We start from the raw sequence: 15,927 nt of genomic DNA on the forward strand, positions 1-15,927 counted from the left end.
ACACAGGCAACACGGGTCTGGGGTATAGAGATCAGGACGGTGGGGGATGGGTGAGGGCATGAGGGGCTTCCAGGGGTGGGTCATGATCTCTCCCTTGACCTGGGGACTGGTGACAGGGATGTGCTCACTTTGTGACCGTTCACTGAGCTGTGCGTTCATCAGACATACCTGCTATGGCTTTAAAAGACTGAAAAATAGGTGAAAGGGGCAGCTGTCAGTGTCTCTGTTGAGATGCATTAAACCTCCACAGGCTAACTGTGAGGGACAGATCCAATCTGGAACTCAACTGGTTCTCCAAGGATGACGAAGCTTAGACAGGCAACCCTGCCTGTGGGTAAGAGGTCACTGCGGTTCAGTAGGGGACACATGAGTGCCCAGGGCTCCAGGAGGATGCAGCCATCTGCGTCCCTCTAAGTCCCTGAGGGGTCACTGAAGAGCAGCGCCTCAGAGGCCCACCCACCTGCCCACCGGCCCCGCCCACCTCAGTTGGAGCTGCTGCCCCGGCGCCTCTCCTCACATTCCACGTCCTGTAGCTCAATGACCTCCACCTTGGGATCCCTCCTCTCGCAACGGACGTTAAAAGGCACATGGGGGTCCTCAAACAGCCCGTGGTCAGTCTCGGGGTAGTCCTCGTAGCCCGGGCGAAGCCCCCCTCGGGGGTTCCGACTGGGCCCGGGCGGGGGGTGCACTGCAACAGTCACGGACGCTGAGGCCGTCACGGTGGTGATGGGCTGGCAGTAGCTGGGCACGGAGCTGCCCGTGGCAGTGAACGCTGGGTGCCGAGGGTTGTGAGAACGGGTTCCCCGGGGGCCCGTGCGGTCCCTATTGCTAGGGCCAGAATGCCCTTCAGTAGAAATTTCGAAAGCGTCTCTGCGCGGTCTGTAAGGGGGCGGCCTCAAGCATTCTCTGGGGGCCTCTCTTCTGGGCTGCTGGCCTGGCCGTCCGGGTGGCAGGGACCCTGAGTCCAGATGGGGCTGCTGTCGAGGGTTGGAGGGTGGGTGCTGCCTCGTTTCAGGATGGACCACCTGCAGAGGGCAAGGGCAGGTTGAAACAGGCCGCGTGCTAACCCCAGGATGGGCATCGGCCCCTGCTGCCCCAGCCCTCCCTTCACGGCTCTGACTACCCACACACAGCTCTTTCTGAACTAGAGCTTAGTCAACCCCACAGATGGCCAGGAGCGCCCCAGGGAGCGACCAGAGGCCTTCTACCCACAACGACGTGGCAGAGGTACGCCCTGTTTGGACCCTATGCCTAGGCTTTCTCCAGCACAGCTGGCCGGACACATACGGCTGGCTGCCCATAAATGCAGGGCTGTGGTCTAAGTACCGGAGCTGCCTCTCTCCCACAGTCCGCCACCCCACCCTGCTGGGTAGGATCAGATCTCGAGCTCCCTCTTTCTTCTAAAATGACTAAGTGTCTGGCCTTGGCTCGCCCAAATGCAGGACGTTACCCGGACGTTACCTACACTGTTGAATACGGTAGCCATGAGGGACACGTGGCTATGTACGTTTAAATTAACTAAAATTCAAAATTCAGCCCCTTAGGTCGCACTAGTCGCATTTCAAATGCTCCACAGCCACATGTTGCAGTGGCTACTGCACTGGAGAGCATTCGCACTGTCACAGAAAGTTCTACCGGGCAGTGCTGCTCTATCCTGTTGTTAGGAATCTGGTTTCTGGGTCTCTGTACAAAGCATGGAGCAACACAGTGGCCACATCAATCAAAAGGACCGTGACCAACTTCAAAGTCGTTCAGCTTGTACCTATTTTTAGGCTCCTGCTGAACAAAACCAGATTCACACTGCAGCTCAGCAGGCATCGTCACGGGGGGTAAGAGGAAGAAAATTTAGGTTATTTGGTTGGCCTCTCTCTCTTTCATGGAAGGGCAGCTCCAGCCTGGGACTGGAATACCCATTTCCTGGAGGGACAGCAGGAGGCCCCCTGTCAGAGCAACAGGAGCCTTAGAACATTCCTTGGGTTTTGTGTGCTGTGCTCCAGGCCTGGGGGGCCGAGGACATCCTGGGGAGCACAGAGAGGGGAGAATGCGGTTGGGGCTCTCAGGGCCTCTGAGAAGAGGCTCCGGGCTGCTCACGGTTTTCCTGAATTACTGAAGGCTGGTTCTCAGCTTCTCTGCTCCTTCCCGCCACCTAGGATACGAGCTTGGAGCCACAAAAGCTTCTGGTGAAGTCTTAGACAATAACGATTGAAATAATTTTACACCAAGGGTAATTAAAAGGAACAGAAGTGGAAGGGAAAAGAAATCACTTCTGCTGGCAATAAAAATACCATTACATTTTAAAACAGGTATCCTCCTACAATGATACGTAGCTTTTAAAAAAGGGGGGCAGGGGGAGCAAGGCATGCTTTACCTCCGGTCCTTAAGCTCAAACATGATATATGCTGATAGGTGCTCTGTGGAGTCACCAATATTGGTCCCTGCCCTTTTCAATCTGTATGAGATACAGCCACATGAAACTGACATTTTTATAGTTTAAGAAGAGTCAAATATTGGCCATTTCATATGAGTCCACCTAACCTATACATTTTTTGGCATGCTGTCTGTGATTTGCTGTTCAGAGCAGGCAGGGGCTGCCTCCTGGGGTGACTTATGACTTACGGTGGAGCGGGCGAAGACAGGGTTCTCTGTGGCTTCCACGATCACTTGGTGGGAAGGGCCCCCGGCGCCCTGCTGGGCCTCGTAGTGCCGAAGCTCCTCACTGATGCCCGACACCGTCGTCTGAGAACTGTACTCCGAGTCAGAGGAATCAGACCCGTTGTTCGTGTGACCAGGGGGCAGAGCGAACCGGACCACACTGGGGGGCGGCTCAGGGGAAGGGGTGGGCAGCCGGTTCAGCCCATTGGCTGGAGACACCTATTTAAGGGGATTCAGTATTACAGGTGTTATCAACCATTTACCTGGTGGCCACACTTAAGGTTCAAAGCACAATATTGTTCAGGGGTCGCTGCCCCTCCCCCGCATCCCCCCCGCCCCCCGCCCGGCCTCTCACGCTACCCTGTATTCACTTGGCCCAATCCCTGCCACTCTGAAGACCCTTGGGCCTGACAGCTGGAGCAAAAGACCTGCCCTCTGCTTTCACACTCTGGAAAGGCAGGCTGTGCCCCTTTTACTCCTGTTCAAGCCCAGATATTCTTCTTGAGTGGAAAGTGCTTCATTGATAGAGACCTACAAGACTCAGCTTGCCAATCACTAGGTTTCAAAAATAAACAACCTAAACCAAACCAAACCATTCCCCCTACATCCCCTAAGACTACTAAACTGAAGAGAAAAAAAGCCATAGTTATTTGAGCTGTTTACTGAAAAAGTAAACAACCAGCAAATGTGGATATACTTAAATATCTAAATTAAGAGTGACACCAGGAAAAACAATATTCAGGTGGTCTGAGGGTTGCACATTACACTGGCAACAATTACTGACCTCAGGATACGGTCCGAAGAAGGACAAAAGGACTGGCAGCAAAACCAGTCCATTGAGAACACCCAGGATTGTTAGGATTGCCAGGACAGCAAAGAAATACCTTGAAGATAAAAGGGAAACAGGAACATTTACCATGGCAAAAGTAAATTAAGCTACCCTTCACGTGCCCAAACGTCAGAGCCAAAAATTAACAAAACCCACACCAGTGAAAAGGCTGTTACAACACTGCGTTTCAAATTCAGCACAAGATCAGGTTTTTTTTTTCTCTTTTCTTTTAACCTTATGACTTTGAGGACTACATTCTACAACCCAAAGTGTTAGTTCATGAAGGGAAGAAAAAAAATTAGGTTTGTTAATTTGCTGAAATCTCATGGCATGTAATGTTATTTATGAATGTGTTACACAAACACAAAAATATGGAATGTGAACTGAATGGCCGAGCAGACTGAAAGCACAAATACAATGCAGAGGGGCCCCGTTCATGAAAACCCAGCAGAAGCAAACAAATGAAGTGAAGGGTGTAGAATTTAAACAATTTAGCCCAGGAGGAAAAGCAGCCCACTTCTGCAGGCAGCTAATCCACTGTGAAATGCTTCTGCATCTTAGAGCAGAATCTCTAATTAAGTCTCCAGCGTAGCAGGTAAGGCTTTCCCCGGGCTTTCATTAACCGCAACTTTCTGCCCAGAATTCTGTGAGTTCCAGTTTTACCAAACAGTTCCAACTGCAATCTTTTTAGAACACTGGAACCAGCTTTCGGCAAAGAAAACACTGCCCATTCTGTGGTTGCTGGGGCATTTTCGGGGGAGGGCGGTCCACAATGACGGGCTGCTCTGCCGGCCAATCTTTTGTTGAACAATTTAGCATCTCTGAATACTCTTGTTTTGCGTCAGCCAATTCAAACATAAAGGCCGCAGCACCATGAAGAAGAGGAGAGTGCACAAGTGGCCCTGCTTTCCCACCGTTGAGGGCTAAGGTCTGGGATCCTTCACGAATACCAAGGTGAACCTGTCAACCAGGGAGAGTCGCTGGAGGATGTTGCACACAGCTGGAGGCAGCGGGCTCCACGCAAGCATGCGTTTCTGTAACTAACGGTTTCTAGGGCAATTCTGCTGGAAGTGGGCTGGGGTGGGGGAGAGCTCAGGATGTTCTGGGAAGAGGGAGGGCAAGATATCTATCTGTTAATGGTCCTCTTGATCATAAAACGGAACAGGCACCAACCTTCGCTGTGCCTATATATGTTTCAACATTAGATGAAAGGAGAGAGAATCCCTATAAAAATACAAATACCTCGCAGCTATTGTAAACATTAGAAACTTCTGAGCTGCATTAGTAAAGACCAAGCAGCCGATGTCTTGCACTAATGTAAACTGCTGCAACTTTAGGCGGAGGCATATATCAGCAGCAGGCATTAAGACATTTGCATCCCATCCATCTAACTGTAGAATAAACAGACCAATTAGATTTCTGACAGCTTAGTGTATACAATGTCTGCTCATTTAGTCGACCTCAGTGAGGGCTTTATCAGGTTAATCCATCCAGTTCTAGAAAATGGGAAGCCCTTTTAAGTGCTTGAAACAAGAACCCTGATATCTCTGGGAGAGAACAAGACGCCATGGGTTAGATGAGAGAGCTGGGATCCTGCTCTCCACCCAGGTCCCAGATGGTTGTTCTAATTCAGGCTACGTTTCTTCTCTGTGGCTCCCTTGGCATCCCCCACAAGGCTGAGTTAGATCCTCTGAGATCCCATCACACTCTGTTTCCCATGGTTTTGAATTGCCCGTGACCTTGTCTCTCCCCCCATGTACAGGGGGACGGGGTCTACATTACTTGCAGTTGTGTGAAATGGCACTTATGAGGTGCTCACTACATTGTGTTGAATGAGACATTACACAAAGAAACTCTACTTGACATAGGGTTTTTACATCACAGAGAAACAACTACTCATGCCCGAATAACGGAAAAGTCAAAATCAAATTAAGAGCTGAAAACAAAACCCAGACCAAAACCTTCATCTAGCTTAGGCATATGTCTACCTGATATTGGCAAACAGGGTGTACTAATTGGGCTTGTTAAGTGATCGGTCATCTGTGCTGAGAGGATCAGCAACGTGGCCATCATCTGGGAGCTGGCTGGAAACGCAGACTCTGCTCCCCACCCCCAACGAAGTCTGATCTGCACTTACAGAGAGCCCCAGATGACTCACGAGCACGTTACAGCTTGAGAAGTACTGGTCTACACCTCTCCACTCATTCTCCACCCAAGCGACAGTGAGCCAACCCTGGCACTCATTCTAGCAAGGCTAAATCTCCATGATGCCGACCCGCCCAATGGGGTAACGTCACAGACCCGTGGACTGATCTTTTCTCGTAATAAAGAAACGTTGGCTACAACTTAAAATCCTCTTCTTTTCACTTGGAATTGAAAGGCCTATCGCAACACACACATCAGAAAAGCCTGTTTAGATTCTCTCTCTAGATTATCGAAACGTCCCTAACGATCAAGTCATTTCTCACATTTCATTCTGCTTTACCATGGTCCTAATTCTGGACTATCTTTTACTTATCGATGATTCTGGCCTCGCCCCTCCACGGAGCAACAGGGTTACATCCAAGGGCAGCTTTGTCAAAAAGCTGCGGAGGCTGTTCAGAGAAGAAAATAGTCTTTCCCTGCAGTTCTCAAATTCTTTTTAAAAGGAAAACTTGCTCTCCTTTTATACTTCACAAAGTCAAATCCTTAATTAAATTCACCAGAAACTGCTTGCCATGAAATCCAAATTGAAAGATGTATCCAACTAGGCTTGGATCTCAAAAATTTATTGGTGTTAAGTCACACGTTAAATGCTTCTTAAATCTTAGTGGCAACTCAAATGTGAAATCAAGGCATGTCATCTTCACTTCTTAAAAGAATAAAATCTATGTGAAAACTGTAGGTATCTGTACGTTTTCCTTTCTACAGTTTTGAAGGAGAAGTAAAGGTCAAATTCAGTCAATTCATGGGAACCAGCTCATTTCTTTCTGTTGGTATTTCTAACCTCAATAGCAATAACTGGGATATCGGTTTCAAGTTGTAGAGTTGCCTTTATTGCTAGCCCCAAACCCTCCATCTTTTCTCCCTAAGATATTCCCCAAGACAGCTCTAGAAGGGAGCTTGCTTTTATGCCTCTCAGGATACCTCTGAGTTAATAAACTCAAAAGAGAGTGGAGTCACAGATTGTGGCAATCACTTCACAATGTATGCATATATCAAACCACCATGTTGTACCCCCTTATATATACAATTTTTATTTGTCAATTATTCCTCAATGAAGCTACGGGGTTAGGAGTGGGGAGTAGAGTCACAATGAAGACATGCTGCAATCTTCCAGAGGCAGAAGGAAATAAGCAACAGAGGTCCCATTAGAAACGAATGCTTACCTGACAATGAAATCAAACTCGGATCCTGCAAGCATCAGCACTCCTAACAGAGTGGAAACGGCACCATCCAGAACGGGTGCAAACATGTGCTCCAGGGCGAGCATGGCCCTGCGGTTCTTATCGCCAATGGCTGTTAGAAAGGCCTGCGCAACGAGGAGAGTTCAGATGATCAGATTCCTGGACTTGGTCAATGGCCAGCTTCGTCTTCAATGCTATTAGCCACTTTCATCTGCCTCCACTGAACCTCTCAGATCTTACCCTCTATCTACTGGCATGTTTAACTGGGGCTGCTCAACTAGCTAAATCTAGGCTTACACTAAATTGACCTGTTCATGATAATGGGTTGTATTTGGTATTGATGTAAATCTTGAACATCAAGAAGAAAAGAAGAAAAGCATATTTACTTTAAATTTAAAAACCATGCCAAAACTATACAAATGAGCAAAATGTTCCCTTCTTTTCACTGTTACTCACGCTTGAGTTTACTCCCCACACTTAAATGATCTAGCATCATTCACATGGGAGACCTCCAGTTGTGAAAGCGACAGCATTTTGCCCGATTTTTTGAAAGGTCAAGATCTTACTTCCAAATGGGCTTAGCACCTGGGTGCTAAATGCATATTTCCTCACTATTATGCTGAGGTTAGAAATTCTGTCACCGTGTTCCAACTAATGTGTTTGTAGTACATGTAAGTACCATGAAGGTATCACAAGAAAAAGACAGGGCTGTAAATTCAATCAAGCCTGTTCTAAATATGTGTGGCTATATCTCACCTCTTATGCATTCTCTAAAGCTCTTCTAGGTCAAGGGTACTGTTGATACCAAATGGGAACTTTATGGAGATCTTGGTATATCAGACTATTGGCTTGAGAGTGTGACCCAGGACCATTTCAATGTGGGTTAGTTACTGTTACACCCTGTCTGCTCCCCCAGTGGGGGGAGGGCTGAGCCTGGCAGAAGCTTGCTCTCTGAAAGTTAAGGCTGCTCTAGGATGTGCTGAGAAGAGGGCTTGGGGCCCTTGCAGGTGCACTAGGGAAGGACAGGACGTTATTCTACTTAATGGATGAAGAAATAAAACGACACAAAAGTCTGCAAAGGTGCATTGTGAATTTTCCTATTTTTCTCTGAAGTGGGGTCTATGTATGGACGCTCTTTCAGAGCTGGGAGATTTTAGGGTCAAAGCAGTTGTCTTTTTCTCCTGGGAGGAAAGCACCAAGATGGTTTGGAACCATGTCGCTCTGTGCTGTATCTGGGCCGTGAGGCCACAAGGGTCAAAGTTGGGTTGATCTTCTTGCATAGCACTTATGCTACGGAAACAGTAAACTGCCAGGCGCCCATCGATTCCTTGATGACTTTCACATACAGGACACGGTAAGAACACCATGTCCTGTGTGTGGGTAGCCTCTTGATGAAGACCTGGGCTAGCAGCACAAAGCCAAGCTGCCTCTTGAGACTCCTTCAATTCTCAGGAGTAAATCTTGCATGAGGAATAGAGGCATTCCTTCACTGTTTATCCAGCACCGGTATGGATATTTATGTTCATACTACCTCAGAGATCCAAGGGGCCGCTACAGTTTAAAGACTGTTGTTAGCATTTCCACCGCAAAAATCTGTTCTAGGACCACCCTTGTTTGTAATGCTAGCTACCAAGAAGAGCGGTTTTCATTCACATCAGAATAAAATGATTTGTGGATTTTTAACTCGCGGGTAATTTTTCTCCTTTTTAAAAGAAATGATTTCGTAATTATGTGTTCTCTAAGCTCTAGGCTCTTCTTTCTAAAAATCCCCTCTCCTTCTTCCCAGCTCAATTGAGGAAAGTAATTAGGGTAGGCTCAAAATGTAGAAAACTGTTTCTATATATTATCAGCTTTTTGTTATACATTGGGGGAAAAAACAGGTTAACTGCAACAAAACATTCCTTCTGAAATATAAACATTTATCATCTCTACGCAGCATAAATATGGCCCTGAAAGAAGACAACAGAAGGTAGAAGGCAGAAGCATCTGTCTAGACACCCATGTGTGTAGCTATGCATGTGCCATGTGTTAAGCCCAAAGAAAATCAATGCTAGAGATGCAAAAGCAAGGCTTTTTGCAAGAGCAAAGGCTTTTACTCAAAGTAACTTGATCCAAGTCAAATGCTTGGTTTCCTAGCTAAGCATTCCAAACATCAGTATTTATTCAGTCAGTAAGTATTTACTGAATGCCTACATAAACCCAGGGACGCAGACTACAAACACAAGTGTGTACGGAACATAATTTACACATCACTATAGGGCTTTTGAATGATTCTCTGATAAATGTATACGATGGGTTTGTCTCTTGGGTTAGACTCCTCTTGAAGTTTACTTTTCTCCCACAAAGATTCACAGGACTGTGCATAGAAAGAGCCGGGTGGGCGTTGGTGGGGGGGGGGATTCCTATTGAGAGCAATGCTAGTTCTCCTACTTTCTGCTGTCATGAATTTGGAAGCTGGGAGGTCGAAGGAGCTGGGTGGGCTCAGGTGGGAGAGCTAGTTCATCAGCCCCAAGGTATTTCCTCAGCTGCCAACTCACCTCACCCTCCACTATGCCATCCCCACCAAATCTGTGAGTGTGGTCTCATTTTATCCCTGCTTTATGACTGTGATTTTAAAAATCGTGTGTATTCATGCACACGTATACACCATCTGTCTTAGGAACAGCAGACGAGTTCAGGACCCGTGGTGACACAACTGACGACACCAAATGAGCAGAATCCTTCCTGGCCCACTCGGACACACCAAAGACACTGCCTACTGCTGACGTGGCCTGGCTTTCACCTTTGACACCCTTTTTCTTAGATTTCCCCCAGAGGGAAAGGAGTCCGGCTGAACTTCAGCCACTCCCAGGGAATGTCTGTGCTCTGAAGCCTTTTTGCCGTGATGTGTGTCAGGTGTGTTCCTTGATGTTGGAGAAAATGAAAAGGTTCCCAACTTGGAAACTAAAAAGAGCCAGAGGAAACAGATTGCCTTTCTAGTGAATAGCTTTCACTCAAAACGTCTCCCATACCAGAGCAACATGAACGGTGAACTCCACTCCAATGCCGACGGAAGCGATCAAGATGACCACAGGCACGGCGCTCAGCTTGATTCCAATGAGGCCCATCATGCCAAAGAGCTCGACCGTCATCAAAGCCAAGACTGTCACCTTGAAAAAGACACACAGGATGAGTGGCTGGGCACAAACACACTCTAGGTGTCGCAAAAATTTTTTCAAAACTATTCCCCGAGTGCAATCTATAAGGAATTATAGAAACACGCACTCATTGCTGGCTACAAATTTAATACAGTTTAAAACAAGGTGTTCCCTTCTGTTTTGATCTTAACCATCAGAGACCATCCTTCAACTTATAACTGAGTTGCAACTAGAGTTTTTGGTTGCCTTGCCCTCCATCCTTAAGAAAGCTGATCGGACGGGGTGAATAAAAGTTCTTTTACGTAAAAGTAGCTTTGCTTTTGCTTGGAGAGTCCATGGACTGAGGATGACTTGGGAGAAAGGGGACGTGTGGTCAGCTGATGTGGGTCAGGTTACAGCCCCTTCACTTTGAAGAAATGTGGAGTTACTGGGGTGGACAAAGCAAACAGTCAAATCCAAGGAAAAGCTTTTATTTGCCTTTCTTTCATCTGCCTTGTAAAAATTTCTAGGGGGATGGAAAGAAAATCTGTGTGGCAGATTTTGGAGTTTTTGGGGCCAAAGAGGAGAAAATACAAATAAAACAATGAACTGCACAGAGACAAAAGAAGGAGAGAACGATCTTTCCTTCTGGAGGTGGGGGTCAGCAGGCAGTGAAGGGGGGACAGACAAGTACAATAAAAGTTCCCTTTGCTTTCTTTTAATAAGCTAATGAAAGATGGATAACATCAATTGCTTAAGTACCATGAAAACTCCTATAGACTAAACATTTACCTTTAAACATACCTGTTGCACAGACTTATGGTGCAGAAACAAGACCTGGTCTCTGTTTTTATAATTCTGGCATTTTGAAGGCTATACCACAGTTCATGGAATTTAAATACTGCCATGATTTTATTAGACTCTACCCAAAACTTGTTTCAAATCTGAGAGTATTATACTTGGAGAAAGAATGCAAAAAACAGGTTGGTAATACTCGTTGATCAATTCTGCCCAAGAGTTAAAACAAACACACCACACAAAGCCATCCCTAAAACCATTTAACCATACACCACCATCCTAACTTCTCGAATTATCGCTCCATTTAGAAGAATCTTCTCTATATTTGGTCTGGGATGTAGTAACAAAATGACACTTGAATTGAAAAAACAGGTACGCTTTGAGTGTTTGTATTTAATAAATGCTCAGCTCTATATTAAGGAAAGTGTGCTCAAAAACTCCCCTATCTTTACACAAAAAGTTTAAAGGAGAGGGGACAGAAGATTAAGGCCATTAAAGGCTCTACCTAACCATGAACCTCACCACCTCCAGTAGAATAAATACAGTATGGATGATGCAATCTATACCCTCCTCCAGAGGCCCAGACATAAACAAAACTTCCCGGCTGCAGAAAGAGCTATGCTGAAAGGAATGTGACTTCCACAAAGACCCTTAGAATAAACTCACAATGATCCCGGCCGTCCAGGGGTTCAGGAGGAAGACAGCACACACGAGGAACGTGCAGGCCAGCACCACGCTGATGGACAGGAGGAGCCAGTGGCGGAGGCCGATGTACTGCTCCCAGAAGAGGAAGGGGTAGCCGTTGGGGTAGCTGGAGAGCCCCAGGCTTGTGTAGTTGTTGCAGATCGTTCTGACTTTTTCAATTGCTTCAACGAAGTCTGAGGTGTCACGCAAGCCGTTGAGGTAGAAAGGGAACTGAGCGTATTCGATGGGCTCTGCTGCTGGGACTGGAGAGAGAAGGCAACAGGGAGAGGGCCCATGGATCAGGGGCTCCTGGCAATACTGAGAAAGGCAAACGGACGCCATCCAAGGGTGGAAGAAATGCAACAAGCTCCCACCGTTAGCCATCCCAGACGTGCATCCCCGGCTTCTCCACAATTGCAATGAGAAGAGAAAGAACTCGGCAAGAAAGTCCACTTACTGCACCTCTTTCAACATGAAGGACACACAATACCAATGATGGTCTTCAGGTCTTTACAGTTTCAATCTTTGGTTTAAGAAATTTTAAACAATGATCAACCTTTGATTTTGGGGGGGGTGTGTGTGTGTGTGTGGAGGAGGAGCCTGTGATCTCTGTATTGATTTACCCTTAGATTTTAATCTTCTAGAAGCAGTCACTCTTTGGAATGGGTCTAAACAACTTAAGAATTCAATTGTGGGAACATTTTTTTTGTTCAACTGACACAAGTGAAAATACTAAGTTCAAACTGTTTTACTCAATCACTTATGAGAACAAAATAACTCGAAAGTCATGCTTTACTGAGAAAAACGCTTGACTTTCTTATCCTTTTAGTGATCTAACACACTTAAACCTTCCATGCTTCTTTTTTTTTAATGCAATGCTAAGTCTTCAGCAGCAGGGGAAGAAATCCTTACACAACAAGCATTTAGTTGCTGCCGTTGTGTGTTCCAGACCCTCTGGGGTCATTCAGTTGACTTGCTAAACATGATTTGCCCTATTATAATCTCAACTATAAATTTTCATTAAGACAAGCCTTGGCTGCTTGCCACAAGGCTCTGAGGTTTAGATACAGGGAAGCACAACCCGCCTGCTCTCCAGCCATGTTCGCAAAGGGACCTGTCTTCTTTCTCACGTCCTCCCTTGGACTCGTACCCAAGGTATACGCTACTAATATCTCTAACCCAAATGCAAATTAAATCCATCCAGAACCACCTTTCAAAGTCGGGGCTGAGAGGTGAAAGGAAGAGGACGCTGTTGTATACAGACTTTTCTGCTCCGGTTTAAACAGCTTTGACAGAGTACAGGTGCTTGGTGGCTTATAGGAATGACCCAACTTGCCAAAAATCCCTTCAACACCAGAGTTGACAAAGTTAAGATAAACATATAATCCCCAGCGATAAAACTCTGCAACAGTAACACAACACTCGACCTGGAGGCGTCCCCAACTTTCACATGGAACAGCTGGCATTAAAAAGAGAGGCCTGGTGGACGTTTTCGAGTCAAAGGCACGAAGGGAGATTACAGACTCTTATTTCTCAGTGTGATAGAGCATGAGTTGCATTCGATTACACATCCTCATCTGTCTCCCAGAGTTTTAAACTAAAAGAAATATATTGTTCTGTTTACACTGTTGAACCCTGCGTAGTGTCGACGGATGAGGGCTGGGACTGAGCCTGGAGGTACGGCGTGTAAGGAGCCCCATAAGCTTGCAGGCCCAGTGGAAGGCTACTTACTTCTCAGCCTGGTTTCTGGCATGTAGTCGGCTTTGTCGTGGACCCACTCAGGACGGTGAGGCCGGATGTTGGCTTGGGAGGCGGCGTACGCCACGGGGTCGTTGCTGACCCAAGCGGTCAGGTAGATGTAGAAAGCGTTGGGATTAATGATGCCGTCTGCATCCACCAGGCGCCGTTTAGTGAGCTGCAAAATGGGCAGAGCAGAAGCCTTTCAGAGGGGTGCTTGGGGTACACACACTCCTGCCTAGAGAGAATAGGAGCGGAGCTCTGCACCAGCATTTGCAGCAAAGGAGAGAATGCCCACTGTTTGCAAGTACAGAAAATCCCATCAGAACACCTTTGCTTTCTTTCAAAATGCACTTATCGGAGGATGCAATAATCGGCATGTTTATAACACACACACACGCAGTTCTGCAGACGGCCCAGGAATGGACTGAACCAATTAAATCTGAATGCTAAAAGACTGTCTGCTGCCAGGGCGGAGAATGAACAATCTGAAGAAACATATTTATAGGAGAGGAAGGGGGAAAAAAACCTGGCAAGAATCCCCATACACGTCTGTGTGCAGTTAACCTCTGCTGTTAACACTAAAGGAAATGCCACCCAGTAAATGGAGGAGAGCTATAAAAATAAAACAACATCTGTATAAATTTTGCTAACACTAGCCTCCTATGACCTGTGTATTCAAAAAATGCCCATCGCCAGAAAGTGGAAGGGACGGGTGCACAGCCTTGGTCTTTCTTGGAATCTTATTCCGAGAGAGGCGGTCACACATAGTACGCCACATCCTGTGAGGATGCCAGATACTATGCTCCCTCTAAAGTGGGTCTGTGGGCCTTGCATAGGTGAAAGGCATCAGATGACAGATATACAGAGACCCACACGTATGTGTGCATATACTTTTTCCTGTTTACTTTAGATTGAGAAGCGGTTCCAATGCTTTTGGTCTTTTTTAACAAAATGAAAACACCAATGACAGAAGTTAATAGAGAAAGAGTGAAGGAAGAAAGGGGAGGAGAGTGAGAGAACTAAATTTTAGGGATCTGGATTCAATTAATCCACAGGATATGTAACAACTGTACGTCTTCAAGCCGTCTCTGGAATTACATAGTACAGCTCACGGCCTCCGTGCACACAGCACGCCCTTCTCCCTCCCAGGCGGAGGAAATGATGTCCGGGGGCCTGGCCCAATCACATTTGTTCCACAGTGTCCCTGGTCCCTAAAACCCAACACAGCCCCCCGGGCATCCCCGCTATCTCTCAGACAGACGCCTCTGCCCGCAGCCCTGTCAAACCAGACAGCATGCCCCATGTGGCCATAAAGCACCAAGTTCACACTCCATAATAACTCTGAACAATGTACTTTGTAAATCTGTCACCTTTAATGCCAGCAAAAAAGGGGAGACAATAAACAGAGCTGCTAGGAAGATCATTAGCATGACGGTTTTCTGCCTGCAGTAAGTAAGCAAGTAAGCTACAAGGGGAAGCCAGTAGTGGGGCTGGACTCATTTGAAATCTGAAGGGTCCAAACGCCCTCCCCAGCATGCCCAAGGAATCAAAAGGGATATGCCGGAATCCAAGTGTCACAGCCAAGAGGCAAATGCAGCTGGAGAATATGATTACCAAATAGAAACAGCTCTTCTTACTTGGGGGGTAAGCACAACAGTGAGTCCACTCAGATTCCAAGGATTTCCATCTGCCTCGCTGATGAGAGAGCAATCCGTCTGTCCTCCTCTGCCCCTTAGGCCACAGCAATGCAAAGGAATCAAACACAACAAATCTTCCTATCCTTCTATCCTTCCCTAACCCATCCATCCACGCCAAATTCTATTCTTTCAAATTCTGCTCCCCAATGGATCCACCTTTCCAAGATCGGATAAAACCAAGACCGACACGGTAACAAGCACAAGAATTCGAAAGAGAACAACGCAACACAGTATGTCTAACATCTGAAAGAGTCTGCATTGCCTCAACTAGACTTTCTTCTGACAATTGCTCTGAAGGTAAGTAACACACTCGTCCCCACTTGACAGATGAGCAAGGTGAGGCTCTCTGGGTTGCCTGCAGTCATCCGATCTGCTGGTGGAATGAAGAGAATTAGAGCCAACTCAATATTCATTCTTCCAGCCCCCGATGCCTTGGATCTGCAGAGAGCACAGGCTGGGACCGCATGCTGTCAAGCAGTCTTCAGTGGCAGTTGCCCCAAAGCCCTGCTCAACGACGCTCTCCGAAGCTCCCATGGTATAAGGCAGTGAGCGTACCTGGCTGATGTCGATGGGCTTATCACGGCTGCCGGTTTGCACCAGGAGTTTGTAGGCAAGGACCCCGTCATCTGATCCATTTTTGTAATTGTTTGGCATGATTTTCCCAGTTTCCCAGTCACTGTCAAATGCATCCTGAAGTCCTAGAAAAGGCAAATGTGTGTAATACATTATAACTCTTATCCAGAATGATCCTGGTCCTAACAGGGTGCTCTGAGGACAGCGGAGCGTTTGCCATCAACCCCAAACACTCTGTATTCTAGTTGTATTTGACTTCATGTGACACTATTAGATTTTTCGTGAATGAACTTCAAGTTGCTGATAATCACTGCCTCGAAGGCAGAAGGGGAGAGTATTCATTTCTAGGAAACAAATACACATGTTTTACCTCAAAAAGTCCCCCCCAAACTCCACTTCTTCTCCCCCATGACAAAAGAAAGCAAGAGGGCTGGGTGAGAAAGACATGCCAG

The 15,927-nt window shown here is 46.7% G+C and overlaps 1 protein-coding gene across 3 annotated transcripts in view; it reads right to left on the minus strand.

The window, feature by feature from the left end:
• Positions 1-482: 482 nt before the first annotated feature.
• The window catches only part of PTCH1 (patched 1), a gene marked incomplete at both ends in the record, with an annotated part of 63,350 nt that continues 47,905 nt past the window's right edge, over positions 483-15,927 (minus strand). For all 3 annotated transcript variants that reach the window (XM_082656070.1, XM_082656072.1, XM_082656071.1), the window contains 8 exons: positions 483-1,025; positions 2,617-2,871; positions 3,437-3,536; positions 6,850-6,992; positions 9,879-10,016; positions 11,448-11,728; positions 13,197-13,380; positions 15,458-15,600. In XM_082656070.1, coding sequence (XP_082512196.1) covers positions 483-1,025; positions 2,617-2,871; positions 3,437-3,536; positions 6,850-6,992; positions 9,879-10,016; positions 11,448-11,728; positions 13,197-13,380; positions 15,458-15,600 — 1,787 coding nt within the window. The remainder of the gene's footprint in view (positions 1,026-2,616; positions 2,872-3,436; positions 3,537-6,849; positions 6,993-9,878; positions 10,017-11,447; positions 11,729-13,196; positions 13,381-15,457; positions 15,601-15,927) is intronic.

The sequence above is a fragment of the Grampus griseus genome, assembly GCF_964374135.1.
Source record: "Grampus griseus genome assembly, chromosome: 6".
Taxonomy (NCBI): Eukaryota; Metazoa; Chordata; class Mammalia; order Artiodactyla; family Delphinidae; genus Grampus; species Grampus griseus.